The sequence below is a fragment of the Hyperolius riggenbachi genome, chromosome 4 (assembly GCF_040937935.1).
Source record: "Hyperolius riggenbachi isolate aHypRig1 chromosome 4, aHypRig1.pri, whole genome shotgun sequence".
Lineage (NCBI taxonomy): Eukaryota > Metazoa > Chordata > Amphibia > Anura > Hyperoliidae > Hyperolius > Hyperolius riggenbachi.
In genome coordinates, this window is record NC_090649.1 from 414,302,445 (window position 1) to 414,323,260 (window position 20,816).

General features: G+C 42.4%; 1 protein-coding gene across 1 annotated transcript in view; it reads left to right on the forward strand.

The window, feature by feature from the left end:
- LOC137504243 (protocadherin Fat 4-like) overlaps positions 1-20,816 on the forward strand; it is a 162,106-nt gene that overhangs the window by 110,414 nt on the left and 30,876 nt on the right. Inside the window, exons 28-35 of the mRNA XM_068232389.1 lie at positions 2,868-3,106; positions 5,646-5,746; positions 8,937-9,053; positions 10,138-10,229; positions 11,807-11,998; positions 13,057-13,154; positions 16,089-16,202; positions 16,807-16,989. Coding sequence (XP_068088490.1) covers positions 2,868-3,106; positions 5,646-5,746; positions 8,937-9,053; positions 10,138-10,229; positions 11,807-11,998; positions 13,057-13,154; positions 16,089-16,202; positions 16,807-16,989 — 1,136 coding nt within the window. The remainder of the gene's footprint in view (positions 1-2,867; positions 3,107-5,645; positions 5,747-8,936; positions 9,054-10,137; positions 10,230-11,806; positions 11,999-13,056; positions 13,155-16,088; positions 16,203-16,806; positions 16,990-20,816) is intronic.

Below are 20,816 nucleotides of genomic sequence, written 5' to 3' on the forward strand. Positions count from 1 at the left end.
AATGGAAGACCACAGGCTCAGTTCAAGTGAAGGCTCGAATTGGCAGACCAAGAAAAATCTCTGATAAACAGAAGCGACAAATGGTGAGAACAGTTAGTCAACCCACAGACCAGCACCAAAGACCTACAACATCATCTTGCTGCAGCTGGAGTCACTGTGCATCGTTCAACCATTCGCGCACTTTACACAAGGAGATGCTGAATGCAGAGGAAGCCTTTTCTCTGCCCACAGCACAAACAGAGCCACTTGAGGTATGCTAAAGCACATTTGAACAAGCCAGCTTCATTTTGGAATAAGGTGCTCTGGACGGATGAATCTAAAATTGAGTTATTTCGGCATAACAAGAGGTGTTATGCATGACGGAAAACAACACAGCATTCCAAGAAAAACACTTGCTACCTACAGTAAAATATGGTGGTGGTTCCATCATGCTGTGTGGCCAGTGCAGGGACTGGGATTCCTGCTAAAGTTGAGGTATGCATCAATTCCACTCAGTATCAGCAGATTCTGGAGACCAATGTCCAGGAATCGGTGACAAAGCTGAAGCTGCGCCAGGGCTGGATCTTTCAACAAGATAACGACCCTAAACACTGCTCAAAATCCACTAAGGCATTCATGCAGAGGAACAAGTACAACGTTCTGGAATGGCCATCTCAGTCCCCAGACCTGAATATAATTGAAAATCTGTGTTGTGAGTAAAAGAGGGCTGTCCATGCTCAGAAGCCATCAAACCTGAATTAACTAGAGATGTTTTGTAAAGAGGAATGGTCCAAAATACCTTCAACCAGAATCCAGACTCTCATTGGAACCTACAGGAAGTGTTTAGAGGCTGTCATTTCTGCAAAAGGAGGATCTACTAAAAATCTACTTAAAATTGTTTAAACAATTATTGCGCACTTTCTGTAAATCCAATAAACTAAATTTCACTTCTCAAATATCACTGTGTGTGTCTCCTATATGATATATTTAAATGAATTTTTATTGTAATAACCGGCAACGATTTATACAGGAAAATCATGATGATTAACAGGGTTGCCCAAACTTTCGCGTCCCGCTGTATGTGTGTAAGAGGCTTTACTTTAAAGTGGACCTGAACTCTTGCACAGGACACAAGGAAAACATAACAGAAAATGCACCCTGTATGTATTTAGAGAGTTTAGCCTGTGCAATTCCCAATTCATTTACGTCTAATCACTAGTAATTTGATCCCTCCCCTGTGTCACATGACTGCCTATGGCAGGTAAGCAGATAAGCCCATATGAAAGCACAGACAGTAAACAATATGTCTGCTTCCATGAATCAGTAGAAACTGTGCAGATTTAATTGTAGGATTTCCATCAGCTGTAACAAAGAAATGTTTTTTGTTTAAAGGTTATTATGCTGTTGTGTATCTTTTAGAGCAGAGAGGAGTTCTGAGTTCATGTCCGTTTTAAGCATATGAGAAAGCTGGAAATTTTCATAATGCATTAAAAGTGAAATATGTTGTGCAGTTTTTTGGGCGTTAGGTAATGCGTGTTAATAGGTGCATATTAACGTCCAGCAGATGCATATTAACGTCCAGCAGATGCATATTACCGCACACCTTTTCTCACACATTTCCAATATCAATGAATGATAATATAAAGTCCACAAACCCCCTAAAAAAATAAACAGGATTAAATGCACTAAGAAACTTCAGAGCACATGGCTCACTGTTTATGTATTGCCTTCAGTGGCATAGCTAAGGAGCTATGGGCCCCAGTGCAAGTTTTACACTGGGCCCCCCAGTACTCATAATACATAACAATTGATACAGAGCACCAAGGACAGCCAAAGTGATAGAGGTGCAAGAATGGGATGGGGAACAGTTTGTTAATGATTACTACTATTCAAAGCATCTATGGTGATTATTACCAGCATAGGACCAATAAAGAGCTAATACTGTGGTTGGGGAAAGACCCTTGGGGACCCTCTGAACCAAGGGCCCCCAATGCGGTCACAACCTGTGCATCCCCTATTGTTATGCCACTGATTGCCTTCATTCATCTGTGCCTATTGTCTACAATGGCCCTATAATGCAGCACAGGAAATTTCTACTTATTAGATGTAGCTGATTGTGGGAAGTCAGGCAAATCCATTAACCTTAAAGTGAACCAAAGATGAAGCACTCTCATGTATTTTACCATATATATCAGTGGGAACATTAGAGAAAACACCTACCCTGCTCTCTGTTTCATTCTTTACTGCTCAGCCTACTTGTTATCAGCCCTGATAAAATCCCTGACTGAGCATTCAGTCTGGCTTTGCTCGGGAATCATTATAGCTGAGTCTCTGATGTCTTTTCAAGACCAAGCCTGCCTCCTTCTGGCTCTGCTATAATGATTCCTGAGCAAAGCCATACTGAATGCTCAGTCAGGGATTTCATCAGGGTTGATAAGAAGCAAGCTGAGCAGTGAAGAATGAAACAGAGAGCAGGGTAGGTGTTTTCGCTAATGTTCCCACTGATCTATATGGTAAAACACATGAGGGTGCTTCATCTCTGGTTCACTTTAATAAAAGCTATAGCCTTATTATTATTATTTTTATTTATTTTGTTTTGTGACTTTTAGTTCAGTTTTTAGTGTCTATAATCAACACATTTGTAGAACGGATCCTAAAAACATACTGATAAGTTAATTGGCTTCCCCTAAATTGGCCCTAGACTACTATACATAACACTATGATACACAGACATATGACTATGGTAGGGATTAGATTGTGAGCCCCTCTGAGGGATGGTTAAGTTACAAGACAATATACTCTGTACAGCGCTGCGGAATAAGTCAGTGCTATATAAATACTAAATAATAATAATCTTGAAACCTTTGTACCTGTTTGTTGCCTTGCAGGGTGAAAATGGCATCATTGAATACTTCCTGTTATCTGACCAATCTTCTGACTACTTCCTGATTGAAAATGTGAGGAGAGGAAGAGTAATCACCAATGGGAGACAGCTTGAACCAGGAGAGTTACATGTAATAGTTTTTGCCAAGGACAGAGGGACTCCCTCACTAAATAGCACTGCTTCCATAATCATAAATGTCATACATAAAAAGGACTTCTCTAATTCTACAGAAAACACAGTAAAGTAAGTTTTATACTATTCTAAAATTCTTGGCTTCTTATCTATATTCAGAAACTACTAGAGTAACAAATACTGTATATATATATTTTTGTAGTGCTTAGGTATAAATAACCAATTACATTTAAAATAGGAATGCTTTAAGGGAATCTGAAGTGAAAATAAACTTGATATAATGAATTGTACGGTATGTGTAGTACAGCTATAGGTGCCCATACATTAGAACGAATATTGACAGATTCAACCAAGAGACAAATGTATCTCTAATCGAATCTGATTAGAGATACATTTGTCTCTAATCGAATCTGCCCATACACTGCAGGCCGATTCCCGTCCGATTTCAGCAGGAAATCATCAGGGAAACCCGCCGCTGCCCCATAATGTATAAATGTATGTTGTGTAGTGCATTTATACATTACCTGTCCTGTAGCAGCTCGCAGGATCCATCCGTCCATTTCACCAGGTAAGCCGCACACATGCTAGCGGCACATAGCGTCTGATGTCAGCCGCTATGCGCCTTCGTGACGTCAGACATAGCGCCGCCAACGTGTATGCGGAACCCGGCGAGATGGACGAAAACTGCGTGGAGGCTGACACCGGACAGGTAATGTATAAATGCACTACACTACATACATTTACACATTGCGGCGGGGGTTTCATCATCTCGTCGCTCGTTAGCAATTCGGCCATCGTACCACCGCTCACCCGACCAACCAACCTCGGCCCGACATTTTCCAACATGCGCGATCGACTGTGCAGCCAATTTCTGTCCTGAAATTGGACGCTTTGTTGGTCGGGCATGCACTTGGCAGCACCAATTTTCATCCAATTCGATTATGTTAATCAAATTGGATGGTCGATTGGTTGGTTGGTCACCTAGTGTATGGCCCCCTTAAGAAATAAAACATAAGCAGCACAGATATGAGTCTCATATTGTTTCTAGTACAGGAAGAGTTAAGAAACTTCAGTTGTTATCTATGCAAAAGAGCTTCTCTGAGCACTACAAACAAAAAAGTAATGGACAGCACTGTCTTTTGAAGCTCATATCTCAACTGTCTGTCACTGTATCTTGTTTGTTTATGGTTTTCCTGCAGAGTAAAGTTGAAAAGGTATTTAGCTCTGTTCTGCTGATAGTAGTGTGTAAACTGCACATATTAGAGAATGATGCAATGTTATAAAAAAAAAAAGCAATATAACTGAAAATAAAAGTATGAGACTATTTTCTTTGCTACTAATGTTCTAGTAATTATGCGTACTACACAACCAATTCATTATATAATACGTTTTTTTTCACTTCAGTGACACTTTAAAGTAAACTTGACATGAAAATACTTAATGATGCTGTCTAAGACCATCAACATATATTGTAGCCAACAGGCCCATAGAGCACTTTGGCACTTGTACAGTATACTGTATTCCAAGCAGTAAAGCATCAGTTTCTCAATGGCAAAACACCCCAGAAATAAACCTCAAGCTGACCTAAAGTCATCCGATTGTCCTGTCAGCACTGTCAATAATAAAATGATTGCTGATTTAGAAATTGGGGGTCATCTGAAGTGACCTCAGAAGCTGGTAGTAGGAGTGGTTATGCTTCATCCAAAGCCAGCCTTCTCCCTTAAAGTAAGATTAAACGAAATTATTATTTAGTATTTATATAGCACCGACATCTGCCGCCGCGCTGTACAGAGTATATATTGTCTTGTTACTTAAAGGGATACTGTAGGGGGGTCGGGGGAAAATGAGTTGAAGTTACCCGGGGCTTCTAATGGTCCCCCACAGACATCCTGTGCCTGTGCAGCCACTCACCGATGCTCCTGCCCCGCCTCCGGTTCACTTCTGTAATTTCAGACTTTAAAGTCTGAAAACCATTGCGCCTGCGTTGCCGTGTCCTCGCTTCCCCTGATGTCACCAGGAGTGCACGGCGCAGGCACAGACCATACTGGGCCTGCGCAGTATGCTCCTGGTGCCATCAGCGGGAGCGAGGACACGGCAACACAGGCGTAGTGGTTTTCAGACTTTAAAGTCTGAAATTCCAGAAGTGAACCGGAGGCGAGGCCGGAGCATTGGTGAGTGGCTGCACAGGCACAGGATGCCTGTGGGGGCCCCGGGTAACTTCAACTCATTTTCCCCCGACCCCCCCCCCCCCCCCTTACAGTATCCCTTTAACTGTCCCTCAGAGGAACTCACAATCTAATCCCCACCATAGATATAATATATATATATATATATATATATATATATATATATATATATATATATATATATATATATGTATATATATATATATATATATATATATATCATACTCTAGGGCCAATTTAGGGGGAAACCAACTAGCTTATTTGTATGTTTTTGGTATGTGGGAGGAAACTTGAGTGCCTGGAGGAAACCCGCCTATACACAGGGAGAAAATACAAACTCTATGTGCCCTTGCTGGGATTTAAACCAGGAACATAGCGCTGCAGGTCGATGGTGCTAATCACTACAATCAGAGTAGCTGCAATACTGTATCTTCTAATACCTTATTTTTCTTTCTTCATTTTAGCTCTGATCAGAAGAAAAATGAAACAAACAGTGACCACAATGATGTCATTTCTGGAAAGAATAAAAAGATCATTTACAGAATTATTGCTGGTAATGAGGGTGGTAAGTATGGATCTGGCCTAAATATGGAGATGGTGGCCAAAGGGCTGTGTCACTTGAGTAACTAAGGCTCTAGCTGTTTGTCACAGTAACTAGCCGCAAATCGCTCCAGGGTGGCCCACTGAGCGCGCCTTTAGTGGCTGCTGCTCTCAAGTTCTTTGAGATGACGTGGAAAAAGTGCTATACAAATGGTTGCGTTATTAATTATTATTATTATATCACCTACTTGCTGTGATCATTTGCCAGTGCTGGCAACTGCTTCCGCAGAGAACTCCATTCAAATATATTTAAGTCGAGTTGCTGCTAATAGTCATGGTGACTTACTTGCCTGTGTGAAATGAGGACTACAAACGATTGTCACAGGCAATGAGCACCTAACGTGTCTAGGTAGCTTTTGCTATCAGATTACTATGGAGACTGATCTTTATTGAACCAAAAATATACAGATAAATTAATTGGCTTCCCTAAATTGGCCTAAAGCTGGCCATACATCACAAGATGGGAGGCCAGATTGACCATTAGATTGATTCCTCTCTGATCTAATCTGTTTAGAGTGGAATCTATTGCCTGGCCACCCACTGCACAGCGATTTCCAATAGATTTCAGCATGAAATCTATTGCAAATCGTCCTGCTGGTGCCACTTGCCCCCCCCCCCCCCCCAAGTGTAAAGTGTCCCCCTGTGTCCACGCTCAGTGTTTTACAGTCACCTGTCCGACAGCATGACTCCTGGCCTCCTCTAGTGTTCGGAGTCACCGAGAGCACCAATACCATGTGACTGGGCATCTTTTTTACTCAGCAGGAGACATTGGCAGCGCTTCCAAACAGAGGTTGCACCGGAATTGACTACCTGCAATAGATGTGCAGAGCTCCACAATTGTGGACTAAAATACCCAACATGCATTCAAAACAGGTACAGCAAAGTAGGACGTTAGCTTCAGTATAAATAATATGTGCACAAATTATTCCCTACTAGACTTCCCCACAGCGGTGACGGGTCCTCTCGGGGAAGACCTACCGCTAGTCTAACGATAAAAACACGATTTTTTCCTAGTGCTGCTAGTCATAAAATGGTATACACATTTCTCTCAAACAGACAACAAACAAATGACAGCACTCATAGGCTGCAACTGAATTGTAGACTAAAAGAGGCATGCAGAGCCCCACAGGGCTCAATACATGCCTTGAATGCAAATCAGATGCAAATCATGTACTAGTCCTAATCTATAATTTGAATGCAAATTGATGCACATGGATGCAGCTAGCCATAAGTATACTTACATGAGTTTTGTACAGCAAGAGACATTGGCAGCGCTTCCAAATAGAGGCTGCACCCGAATTGACTACCTGCAATAGATGTGCAGAGCTCCACAATTGTGGACTAAAATACACAACATGCATTCAAAACAGGTACAGCAAAGGAGGACGTTAGCTTCAGTGTGCACAAATTATTCCCTACTAGACTTCCCCACGGCGGTGACGTGTCCTCTCGGGGAAGACCTACCGCTAGTCTAACGATAAAAACACGATTTTTTCCTAGTGCTGCTAGTCATAAAATGGTATACACATTTCTCTCAAACAGACAACAAACAAATGACTGCACTCATAGGCTGCAACTGAATTGTATGTAGACTAACAGAGGCATGCAGTGCCCCACAGGGCTCAATACATGCCTTGAATGCAAATCAGATGCAAATCATGTACTAGTCCTAATCTATAATTTGAATGCAAATTGATGCACATGGATGCAGCTAGCCATAAGTATACTTACATGAGTTTTGTACAGCAAGAGACATTGGCAGCGCTTCCAAATAGAGGCTGCACCCGAATTGACTACCTGCAATAGATGTGCAGAGCTCCACAATTGTGGACTAAAATACACAACATGCATTCAAAACAGGTACAGCAAAGGAGGACGTTAGCTTCAGTATAAATAATATGTGCACAAATTATTCCCTACTAGACTTCCCCACGGCGGTGACGGGTCCTCTCGGGGAAGACCTACCGCTAGTCTAACGATAAAAAAAGATCCTCCTTTGCTGTACCTGTTTTGAATGCATGTTGTGTATTTTAGTCCACAATTGTGGAGCTCTGCACATCTATTGCAGGTAGTCAATTTTGGTGCAACCTCTGTAAGTGCTGCCAATGTCTCCTGCTGTACAAAACTCATGTAAGTATACTTATGGCTAGCTGCATCCATGTGCATCAATTTGCATTCAAATTATAGATTAGGACTAGTACATGATTTGCATCTGATTTGCATTCAAGGCATGTATTGAGCCCTGTGAGGCTCTGCATGCCTCTGTTAGGGCTGGTGCACACCGGGCGGCTTTTTGGGCGTTTTCAGATCCGCTTGCGGCTGCGGATCTGCTTGGTCAATGTATCTCAATGGGGTGGTGCACACCAGAGCGGCAGGCGTTTTGCAGAAACGAAAAATGCCTGGGTGAGGCATTTTTTGGATTGCGGATGCGTTTCTGCCTCAATGTTAAGTATAGGAAAAACGCAAACCGCTCTGAAAAACGGCACTTCAGAGCGGTTTTGCAGGCGTTTTTGTTACAGAAGCTGTTCAGTAACAGCTTTACTGTAACAATATATGAAATCTACTATACTGAAAACCGCAGCAGCAATCCGCAAAACGCTAGCAAAACGCCTCATAAAAATAAAAAAAAGCGTTTAAAAATCTGCTAGCGTTTTGCGGATCTGCTAGCGGGTTTTGGTGTGCACCAGCCCTTAGTCTACAATTCAGTTGCAGCCTATGAGCGCTGTCATTTGTTTGTTATCTTTTTTACTCAATAAGCAGTTCTGCGGGGCAGCCAAATCTATATTAGGGCTCAGCCACACAATAAGTGCTTTTCTGAGCGCTTTTTGATTGATTAGAGCTTTCTGAGCGCTTTTTAAAAATTGCTCCCATTCAGTTTCATTAAAATCGCAGTAAAAATCGCAGCGCTAATCAATCACAAGCGCTCAGAAAAGAGCTTATAGTGTGGCTGAGCCACTGTGATTACTGATTCTGAGGCTGCCTATACATAAGATGTCATTTTCACGTACTCTTGAACCATGAGATATGGTTACAGAACTTTTCAATATCTGGTAAACCTTCACACCTACTGCTGTTGCTTTAATGATCATGGTCAGCATATGAGTCATATCTTTACATGCATGGATTGTATATTATTATTTCTCTGTTGCTTACAGGTCAGTTTAATTTAAATGAAGAGACCGGTCAGCTACGGCCAACAGGAAAATTAAACTATGAAGCACAACCATCCTATATAATGACGGTGGAGGCAGACATAATGCCGGACACACAAGGTACACTCACTCTTTATCCTCCTGCCTGCATAGAACATGTTTTCTATTGCATTTTTCAACAGTTTCGGGAAGACTGAAATATATACAATAGATACATACATGATACATAGATACATACATGCATACTTACAATACATATACTGTATAAGCATACAGCACATACATGCATAATCACATAGGCCTCAATTCACTAACCTTAACTCCTGTCTTAAATAACTCTTCTGAGCTGTTTTACAGTTATCACCATGGTGATATAATTGTGATAACTGTAAAACAGCTCAGAAGAGTTATTAAAGACAGGAGTTAAGGTTAGTGAATTGAGGCTATAGTCTTAGTTCAGACAGGAAGCAAAAAGTACTCTACATAAGTCATCCGTAATAAGCTCAAGCTCGACTTTACGTCTTGATATTTTTACCCAGGGGCGGCCCTACCATGAAGCAGACGGATTGAAGGCAGCAGACTGTAGGGGGTCAGCATCAGCTGTACGCACAGCTGATCCCTTTCAGTTTCTCCCTCTACTCTGCTGCTTCTGCGAGACTCATGGAGCACAGAGCTTGCGTACTGAGTCTGTCTGTGCTGGCATGCCCCTTAATTAAATATGCAAAATATGCACTGCTCTTCGCTAGCCCCACCTCCTCGCCATATGCCATTCTGCCCTCTGGTTTCCCTGTGCAGGTAAGCTGCAGTTTATTGCTGTGCGTGCGCGTGTGTTTTTTTGCCCCAGCCACCCACCTACACATCCGTTCTCAGCCATACACCTATCAGCACCCATTCACTCGCCTATCAGCATCCAGCCAGCATATATAGAACCAGCCCTGTTCTTGACAACCTTTTAGGACTTGTTCACGGATTAGGTGCTGAAAAGATATTTAGTACAGAAGGTGAGAAAACATCTCCTACAAGATAACTCAAGAGACCTTTACTGAATCAGGGCTTATATGAGATATAGTTTAGCATTAAGCAGCTACATAACTGTTTATAATCTAGAGGAACTGTGCAGGTAACCTCAAGCAGCTCACTTTTTGCTTTTGTCTTGTCAGAAGTCCATTGCCCAAAAATATAACAAAATTATTCAATTTTGCAGATACTCAACAGGTTCCGAAATTTGAGAAACAGAAATATTATGCGACAGTGCTGAACTCTGTGCCATATGGATTTCCCATCATCAGAGTCACGGTTTGTAGTCTGATGTAGTCTTTCCTATGGTTCTTAATACAGTAGAAGCAGACTGTTGATTTGTAGAGTACCGTCTTTTCCGGACCATAAGACGTACCTAGGTTTAGAGGACAGAAACCAAGGAAAAAAAAAAATACTAAACCTAGGGCCTCCATGGCGTAGGGGCATCTTGTGTAGCTTGCCCCCCAAGCTGGCTGTCAGTCCTGCAGTGCATAGGGTTTGGCAGTCACTGGACTTCTTGGTCCCGCCTGTGGAAGTATCGGAGCCAATAGTAATGGTTTTTGGCTCCTTCAAAACTATTACTATTGGCTCCGATACCTCTGTGGGTGGGACCTAGAAGTCCCATCTCTGCCAAACCCTATGCACTGCAGGGCCAACAGCCAATCCAGGAGGGTGTGCTGCCGCCAATGTAGCTAGACCAGAAAGTACGGAGGAGGAGATGGAAGACTCGCGCCAGTGTGGTTACCAGCAGGAGATGTAAGAAGACTTTAACTGGAGGCAGGGGACAGTGTAAATTGTACAGTGAGACCTGTAACTCCGTAGCTACACTAATTGCAGGAGTTATAACTGGCTTCACCCTGCTGTGCATGTTCCTTTCTCTATGCCTCGGCGATACTTGACCAACTCCTCTGTTTTCAATGGCACTGTACATGGCCTGTGTGTCTGTACATTACTGTTCCACCACCTAATATTGACAGTGCTATAATTCACTAGGCTGGATTTTGCTATTGCCATTTAGTGGGCAGTTTCCTACCTCATAGGAAAGAACATGCTAGCTGAGCTCAAGGATTGTGGGGAGGAGCATATGTCATACATTCAGCCCATACTTCACTACAGGGAGTCATAAGGCGCACACGTCGTATATTCAGCCCATACGTCACTACAGGGAGTCGTAAGGAGTGTATGTCGTATATTCAGCCCATATTTCACTACAGAACTGACTGTATATCAATTACTGTTTGTGGTATCACAAATTATTCAATTTTGTTTGACTGTTGATATAATTGAAGAAGTTAATCAAATTGAAATCTGATTAAACTTAAATAGATAATTGAATTCCTAGCTTAACATTTAAGATAAGACCTATGTGTATGTCGCATCCAGGACTTCTCACAAGTGTCATCTCTCCTTTGGAACTGTCTCCCACAGCCAAACATCACGCTCCAAACCTGGAAATTTTCAAACGTACGCTCAAGATACACACCTATTCAGAAAAGCTTATAATTTACTATAGTTCGAATTTAAAGCTGAATGCCTCATCTGCTAACCCCTTTATCTACTTTCCCAGTTTCTGCACCCCACTACCCTCTAGATTGTAAGCTAGCAAGGACCTCCCCCTTTCCTTTCCTGTGTCTGTGCAATTTATCAATAATGGTGATGTTATTCAAACTATACATCAATTGTATGTATCGGTACTTTTATCACTGGTTGTCCTGATTGTACGTTATGTTGAACTGCTCATGTATCTATGTGGTCCACAATGTTGTAAGTTTTGCACGTTGTACAGCGCTACAGAATATGTTGGCGCTCTATATTTAAAAATAATAAAAAAATAATGTGTATAATGTTATATCTAGGCTAAAGAACAAGATTTAAAACCCGATGAAAAGCTTCAATACAGTTTGGTGAATCAGCCAGTGAAAGAATTTACTATAGATGAGTATACGGGCGAGATTCTTGCTAAGTCTCTGGCTGGAATTACAGGAACATTTGATATAGCAGTTCGAGCTACAAACCCCAGCGGTCTCTACCACCAAACTTCTGTTCAGGTAAGTTTTGTTTCATTCTGCTCTAATGCTGATACATCTAAAATACATGTCAGCTGTAAATTAAGGTGCCGCTTGTAGTGACATGAGGAGATAAGCATGTGTATGTACTGTTCCAATGCTGCATAGAACTAGCCTGTGTGCCTGTTGCACCCCCACCACCACCAACACCACCACCAACACGTGTGCACACACACACACATTAGAGGTTGTAAAGCTCTGTGTGGTTGAGAAACACACATCAGAGTGCTGGGAACAGATAACAAGTTCAGTAGTTCAAGATGGGTCTGTATGGGAGCTAAATAACTGAAAACTGACATTATGTACCTGAGACAATTTATTGTAACGGAGAGTTCAGATGGTGGTATCAGCAGCCACTGGTTGTTTTTAAATTTGTCAACTATTAAAAGTTAAGTTTTATCAAAGTTTAATCCCAATTACAGAGGGGAATTGGTTATTTACCTGCACAGAAAGGCACATCTGGCTGCCCAAACTGGGGGAGGGGGGGGGGGGGGCTACCTTATACTGAGGAGTGCCTCTAGCTACCTATACTGAGAGCTACTTCAGGCTACCTTCACTTGGGATCACATCTTGGTGTTACATGGGGTTACTTGGGGTTACATGTAGCTACCTATACAGGGGTCACATCTGGTTACCATATACTGGGGGGCTACTTCAGGCTACCTGCACAGGAAGGCACATCTGGCTACCTATACTGGAGGACCCTCTGTCTAAGCCATTCTAGGGGGCTATCCTATACTGAGGGATGCGTCTAGCTACCTAATAATGAATGGCACATCCGGCTACCTTTACTTGGGGGCACATCTGGCTACCTATATGCGGGTCACATCTGGCTTCCTATACTAGGGGGCTACTTCTGGCTTACTACACTGATGGACACATCTGTCTACTTGCACTGGGGGCCCTCTGGCTATCCATACTGGGGGTGCCTCCAGCTACCTGCACTCAGTTAATACTAGGGGAGAATATTCAGAATGGTTGATGTTAATGAATGGTAGATGTCAGTGGTAATGTTGTTCTCCATTATTTTTATCTTGCAGATAAAAGTAGAGTCTTCATCCACTTCGAATGATGTTTCAGATATTAAAATTAACCAGACTACAGAAGAAGTTAAACGCCACATTGAAGAAATCACAAAGTAAGGCTTTTTACTAAGTGGGAAGTGAGAAAATGAATAGAGGCTAGAGGTTCAGTAAATAGGATTTCAGGTCCAACTATAATCCAAACCAAAATGCTCAATAGCACAAGTAGTGATGCAGAATAATAACACAGTGTAATAGGGATACAACTTCTAGCTGGAAAGAGCATTAAAATATCCAGAGAGGAGGAACCACCCAAACACTTCTTACAAACAGAGGTATAATCATCATAGTCTGTAATATAGTGGCGATACAAACAGTGTGAAGGACATGTGACATGAGGGGAGGCTACCTAAGGTAAGCACAGAGGTATGTTCATGCTAGATCCACCTACGTCTGTGTACTGTCAGTTTCCCCTGGCCCTGTAATCACCAGTTAAAAAACAATTGACTTTTTAGACAGCCTCTCATCACCCTTGCATTTCCTCCACTTCCCCGCCCCATTCACTCCCCTTGAGAGGAGGAGAGGGAAGGGTAAAAGGAGGGAATATTGCAGTAAGCCTGCCTCTTCCTGTCTGAACATGTCACTTTAGACAAAAGTCTAATTTTTCAAGAATTAAGTACAAGGCCAGGGGGAACGAGGAGAGGAATGGACAACACACAGCGGTATGTGGATGCAGCATGAACATACTTATCTTATGGAAATTTTGCCTACGGTCAGGTGTGCTTTAGAGGGCAACTGAAGTGAGAGAGATGTGGAGGCCATATTTATTCTCTTTTAAAGGAAAAATTAAGCCAAACAAAAAAAATGATATTTACTCACCCGGGGCATCCCTCAGCCCCCTGAAGCTGGATGGTGCCCTCGCAGCCCCGCTCCGATCGTCCTGTCCCCGCCGGCGGCTACTTCCGGGTTCGGAGACAGCCGCCGACAGGCTGGGAACGCGGCTAATTTTCCGCGTTCCTAGCCGCTTATCACCCTCTATGCTGCTATAGCGTATATATATGCCTGGCTATCATGATCCTCTGTCTCTTAATACTTTAAGCCATAGACCCTGAACAAGGATGAAGCAGATCAGGTGTTTCTGACATTATTGTCAGATCTGACAAGATTAGCTGCATGCTTGTTTCTGGCGTGATTCAGACACTATTGTAGCCAAATAGATCAGCAGGGCTGCCAGGCAGCTGGTATTGTTTAAAAGGAGATAAATATGGCAGCCTCCATATCACTCTCACCTCAGTTCCCCTTTAAGAATATGCAGGTAATTTAGTATTCACATGGGTGCAATATTCCATAACAAAGTTCTTTTTTCCCAAATGCATTTGTCATCTCATTAGAAACGTGTACATGTAGTATATTGAGTGCCAGCAGCTCTTGTTGCGAAATAAGAAAGCTCCATTTCTTATAAAAATATTAGTTTTTTGGACTGTCGGACTGACTGGGGCATTTCCCAGAGCAGTTGGCAGCGCAGCAACAGGCATGAAGAATGGACCGGTGCTTTCCTATGAGCCTGTCCACACATGTTCGTTTTCACCATGTTTGGGTGTGTCTGTTGCATATCCACTATGCATGAACCCATCCTGCATGTTTTTTTGCACAGCAAATGCATCCTTATTCAGGGCCGGTTCTAGTAACAATGGGGCCTCTGGACAAATGAGGCCCCCCATCAGACACCCACAAATCTAAAATCTGCATCAGGGGCCCTTTGTTGCAGCCAAATTTCCCTCCTGGACCTCTGAGCTGGCCTGCAAGCACAGGTGAGACAATACACTGCTAAAGACTCTGCAGAGGCCCTGTGGGAAATTGCCTCCTTTGCCTCTATGGTAGCAATGGCCCTGTCGTTATTAATATGATTCATATTATAGACTGGCACACATCTGCTCTGTCCTGTATCAGACACTCCAAAGCGGTACTATTCAGACCTGTTGCTGCTTTAGACCTGTTGAGCACTACACCCTATGCTGTTCATCTGTCAATCGCATTTGTTCCGTCTAGCAGTAACACTATATTGTATGAATGATACACTCACCGTCAGGGATACTTTTATGTGTTCAAGAGGTACTTTTGCTTGCTAAATCCAATGCACTATAACAAGATTTGAGTTTTAGAAAATGGTGCATAATACACAAACAGATCTGAGTATTTCACTTAGCAAAAATCATTAAGCAGCAGACTATAATACTGTTACTCACTTCAAAGAGTTGGCTTTTCATTACAATGAAGTGGTCATGCTGGAATTCTCACAATTAAATGGTGGCTTCAGTAAAGGGGTACTTGAGACCATTGTGGGTACATGATTATAATTATTATTGATTTATGAAGCACCAACATATTCCGTGATGCTGAAAAAAGTATGAAAAAGGAACATGGGGTGCATAATAATACAGACAATGGTGTACACCAAATATGGATACTTATGCAAAATACAGAATTGGTAATTACGGTGACAAATGTAACATGATTAATAAAATGTTTAACAGATTACAAGATAGCAATTTCCAAGGCACAAAAGGGAGAGAGAGCTCTGCCCTTGCAAGCTTACAATCTAAACATTCATACAGGCCAGGGGCATAACTACAGGGGGAGCCTAAATCTGAAAGGTCTATAAAATGATTTATAGTTACGCTCCTGATACAGGCAGTGTGTTTGTTGGTTATCTAGTGAGGAGTACAACTTGATCAGAGGTCAATGGAGGAATGGCCTAAGTTAGATCCTATAATGATAAACATGATAAACATTTGCTTTTATAAGATGCATGTTTAGAAACACTGACTTAAAACACGTATTCAAAATGTACGTGTTCTGCCTTTTCTGATCTATATTATTGCTTCGGGTAAGAGTATAATCAGAAGGTGATTCACAATGGCGGGGTTCATGCTTTTCCCACATTTAAAAGAGAAAGCCAGGAACGATACTGTGTTTGTGGTTTTCAGCCTGAATGTGTACGGTAAATTTACTCTTATAACATCTACACAGTAAAATGTACTTATTTTCAGAGCCCTGGAAAACCTACTGCAACAGAAAATTAAAATTCTGGATTTAGTTCCTTCTGGAAACAACACAGACATTCGTTTTCAGACAAGCGGGAAAAGAAACAAAGACTTAAAGAGGTAATGTTTCTGGTTTTCTTGTTCCTGTACTATATTCATGCTTGTTGGTCATGTGATATTTATTTATTTTTCAATCTCCACTTGTTCTTTCTCGGGATTTTCTGATTGGCAAATCACCTGTATAGATGAACATAAGTGTGCAGGTGGCTTGCTAAAGACCATTGGTAATAAGATGGTACATTGTTCTTTAAGACATCCTATGTTAGCACATCTTGCCAATAGAGCTATTTAATAACATATTGTCCTGGTGGATCTGACTAATGACTGAACCCCATGATTGCAATTTTTGTTGGGTTATGCATAAAGCAGGTTAGATGAAGTAATTGATGGAGCTGATTGTAAGCAATCAGTTGTCAACTTTCATTCAATAAGCATTCAGCAATGGTCTGAGCTGTTACTAGATGTGTTGTCCTCTATTGATGGTTCACAGATCTCAAAGCTTGACTCATTTCTCATTGGGTTTAAAAGACACTTGTTGACTTTTATTCGCCTTGAAGTGAACTACAATGAAGGCCTAATGGCAACATAGAGAGCAAACTCAAAATTCCCAGGTACTATATAAGAGTCCTTACAGCAATATTACATTTTTATTCTTTGCCGATAGGAAGCTTTCAGACCAGCTGGGCAGCATTAAGAAGATGATGGAAGAAATATTTGGAGGACCCGTGGCTGTTTCTGCACCATCATCTCATACATTTTCCTTCACGGATGGGGCTATAATGGGCCCTCTAGTCACTATCCTCGCAGCCTGTGGCTTCACTGGAATTGCTGTGTTTCTCCATAAAAGGTAAGCTGGAGGTACTGTCTGTGGAGAGCCTCTCAATCAAGCAAACAATGGGGGCATCTGAGGCCTTAGCAAGCAATTAAGATTAGATGGGAGGCCCACTTGAGCATTTCTGCCTTGGGTGCTCGAGGATCTTGTCCAAGCCCTGGACAAGATCCTCGGGAAAAGTTTTTTATATGGGAAAAGTAAAACTTTTTTGTTGTTGTTTTTGTTTTTTGCAACAGTATTGTACATGCAAGTCATTAGTGAGGCTGTCTAGTGTGATGCCTGAGTGCTATGCAGGGGCATAACTAGAGGGGAGAAGCCCCTGTGACTGCAGGAGGCCCCAGAATCAGAAGGGGGCCCCAATTACTACTTCACTCTCTCAGATCAGGTGTTTTTGTGGCTACACTTGTTATGGGTATGAAGATTCGGATGTCCACATTTGCTTATGACCCTTGCAAGATGGGCCCACAGGCTGTGAGGGTCACTTACTAGGGGAGGCAAGGGAAAGAGTGTGAATATTGGGGGGGGGGAACAAAGTTTTGCTGTCGGACCCCATGATTTATAATTACGCCCCTGGTGCTATGGACACACTTTTTTCTCTGTTGTCCTTTCAGCTTTTATTGGAAATAAATTAATGGATGTTGCCCATCCATTGCTAATCAGCAGATAATGTTAAAAACAATCACTGGATGACAACTATATAATAATTGCATCATAAGGTATATAAGTAGTAAAGAAAATGAATACGTATGAAACACACACACATATAATTTATAAATCAGCAGTGCAATAACACCATACATCACCTAGTGACAATAAGGTTATATAGTACAAAGATACCAGGACACATAAGTGACCTTGGCATATATATATAGTTACATGGTTATTTGAATTGAAAAAAGATATACGTCCATTGAGTTCAACCAGAAAAAAGAAACATTGGAAAAGAACACTTATGGCCAAAACTCTACACAAATGTCTCACAAGCAGTGATTTCTGCTCAAAGCATTTCCCACACTAAGCACATGAATAGGGCTTGTCACCAGTGTGACATCTCATGATTGACAAGGATTTATTTCTCTCCAAAACATTTCCTACACCCAGCACATGCATATGGCTTCTCACCAGTGTAAGATCTCTCATGTGTGACAAGGATTCCTTTCTCTCCAAAACATTTCCCACACTCAGCACATGCATATGGATTCTCACCAGTGTGATATCTCTCATGATTGACAAGGATTTATTTCTCTCCAAAACATTTCCCACACCCAGCACATGCATATGGCTTCTCACCAGTGTGAGATCTCTCATGTGTGACAAGGATTCTTTTCTCTCCAAAATATTTCCCACACTCAGCACATGCATATGGCTTCTCACCAGTGTGACATCTCTCATGATTGACAAGGATTTGTTTCTCTCCAAAACATTTCCCACACCCAGCACATGCATATGGCTTCTCACCAGTGTGAGATCTCTCATGTGTGACAAAGGTTTCCTTTATGACCAAAACATTTCCTACAATAAGCACATTAATAGGGCTTATGTGTGTAAGAAAGCAACCTGGAGCCCAGGAAAAAATAAATCAATATGACTGATCTCATGAATTATCTCTCCTAGGGCCTGAAAAGGCCAGTAAGTTTATTGTTCTGCCTGCATACGGCAAAATGACCAGACTAACGTGCATCAGGCCGCTTATCTGTTTATCTGACTAATTATCTTTCTTTGTGCTTTAAAGAGTAACTGTTAGGCTACAAAAGCTAATTTAAACCTCTATTCTCCTGTGTTAAACAGTTTAGAAGGAAGCCAAAAAGGCAATACTGAAGTTAAAAATCTATCTTACTTTGTTGTTGGCTGAATAGCAATCCTCTTTATTCCCAAGCTCCTAAGGAGGCTGCAGAGCATGCTGGTGCTGCTTCTTCTCCCTACTGCACTCCCTTGGTCCTCCCCTTCATTTCCCTATCCCGCCCTAAGGCTGCTTTCACAGTGAGAAGTTACAGGCTCATGTTACAGCAGCCTGTAACTTGCAGCCCAACTCACAGCACTGAAAAATCAATGTGTTGTTCACAGTGCACATGTTGCGTAAGAGTATACTGCACAAGTCCGCTATTATACCTAGCCACATGGCTAATTAATATTCACTGCACAGTAGTGTTGTCTGACTGCATGATCGCCCGCACCCGCCTGCCAAACCTCCCCCACTGAGTGACAGACAATATGCCTAGTTAGACCAGAGACTGGTGGGAGTGTCTGAGGGCTGAAACTTGGGAGGGCTAAAGAATCATCAATCAGGAAGGAGGGTAGGGTAGGATATTACATCACAATTGGCTTCATAAAAGACAGTCAAACATGGAACCTGCCATTAACTGTCAGGGGCATCAATCTCTGCAAATACTGTATAAAAATTCTGTGAAATCCAAACGTGGACAGTGAAATGCATATGTAATGTAAGTACAACCAATATTTAGCTACTGATATATGCGTTTTTTTTCTCTGAGACCCTATATCTAACAGCTCCTCTTTAACTCTTAAGGGGCCCATACACCTAACGATTTTCCTGCCGATATACAGCAGATTCGATCACTGTGATCGAATCTGCTGTGAAATCGCTGCGCAAACGCTGACAGAACGATCGATTTCCATCCGAAATCAATCGTTCCCATCGATTCCCGTCGATCCGTCCGTGCGGAAGATTTTACTCGATCGCCGGCGGGTCGGGAGTGCGCCGATAGCGATGTTCGAATGTCCGACGACCAACACTAGCGGCAATGCATTATCCGTTCCGGCGGGCACGTATCCCCTGTTCTCCGCTGTTACTTCTCCGTGCTCGGCTCCTCCAGCTTCAGTGAACTTCCTGTCCAGGGAAGGAAGTTTAAACAGTAGAACGCCTGGCAGGAAGTTTAGTGAAGCTGGAGGAGTCGAGCACGGAGAAGTGACAGCGCAGACCAGGGGACACGCGCCGGACGGATCAGGTAATGTATGCGGTGGCCCAGGAGAGCTGGGGAATAGCGCCGGTGGAGCAGGTAATGTATGCGGGGGGGGGGGGGGGGGAGCGGCGGCAGCACCACCACCACAGATTGTGAGTGGTTTCAGGCTGAAATCGGTTCACAATCTGTTTGCAGTAAAGGCAGCCATACGATCCCTCTCTGATCAGATTTGATCAGAGAGGGATCTATCTGTTGGTCGGATCTGATGGCCATACACTGCTTGGCAGCTGATCGACCATCCGATTTGATAATTATCGAATTGGATGAAAATCGGTGCCGCCAAGAACATGCCCGATCAATGATGTGACCAATTTCAGGCCAAAATTGGTCACATGTATCGACTGGACATGCTGCACGATGTTGGGCAGTCGCGGTCGAACAGATGCGCATTGGTAACGATGAATTACAAAACCCCCAGTGATGTTCCCTGTCCTATTATCTGTTGCCCACTGCGCAGTGCTTATCCGTCTTCGGCTTATTCCTCTTCCATTTGTGCCTCACCGCTGGCGTTTAGCACGTGGCGCATGTGTGACAACTGGGGGGGGGGGCTCTATCTTCACAAGTTTGCCTCATGCTGCAAATAAGTCTAGAACCAGCCCTGGATGTATCTCTTCTTGGCCCATATTTAATTAACTTTTCTCCTGAGACGTTTTTACACCTCATCAACAAAACATTTTTTAAGCACACAGCAAGTAAGATAATACTCAACATAAGTCTGATATTACTTCTTTACCTACTTTTGAGTAGTTTTTCAGTTCCCAGATGCTTAAAAATACTGCGTAGATTTACACTTAGGAGAAAATTCCAGTGAAAAGTTAATTGAAAAGGGGCTCTTATCTGTTTATCTCGTGATTTAGCTCT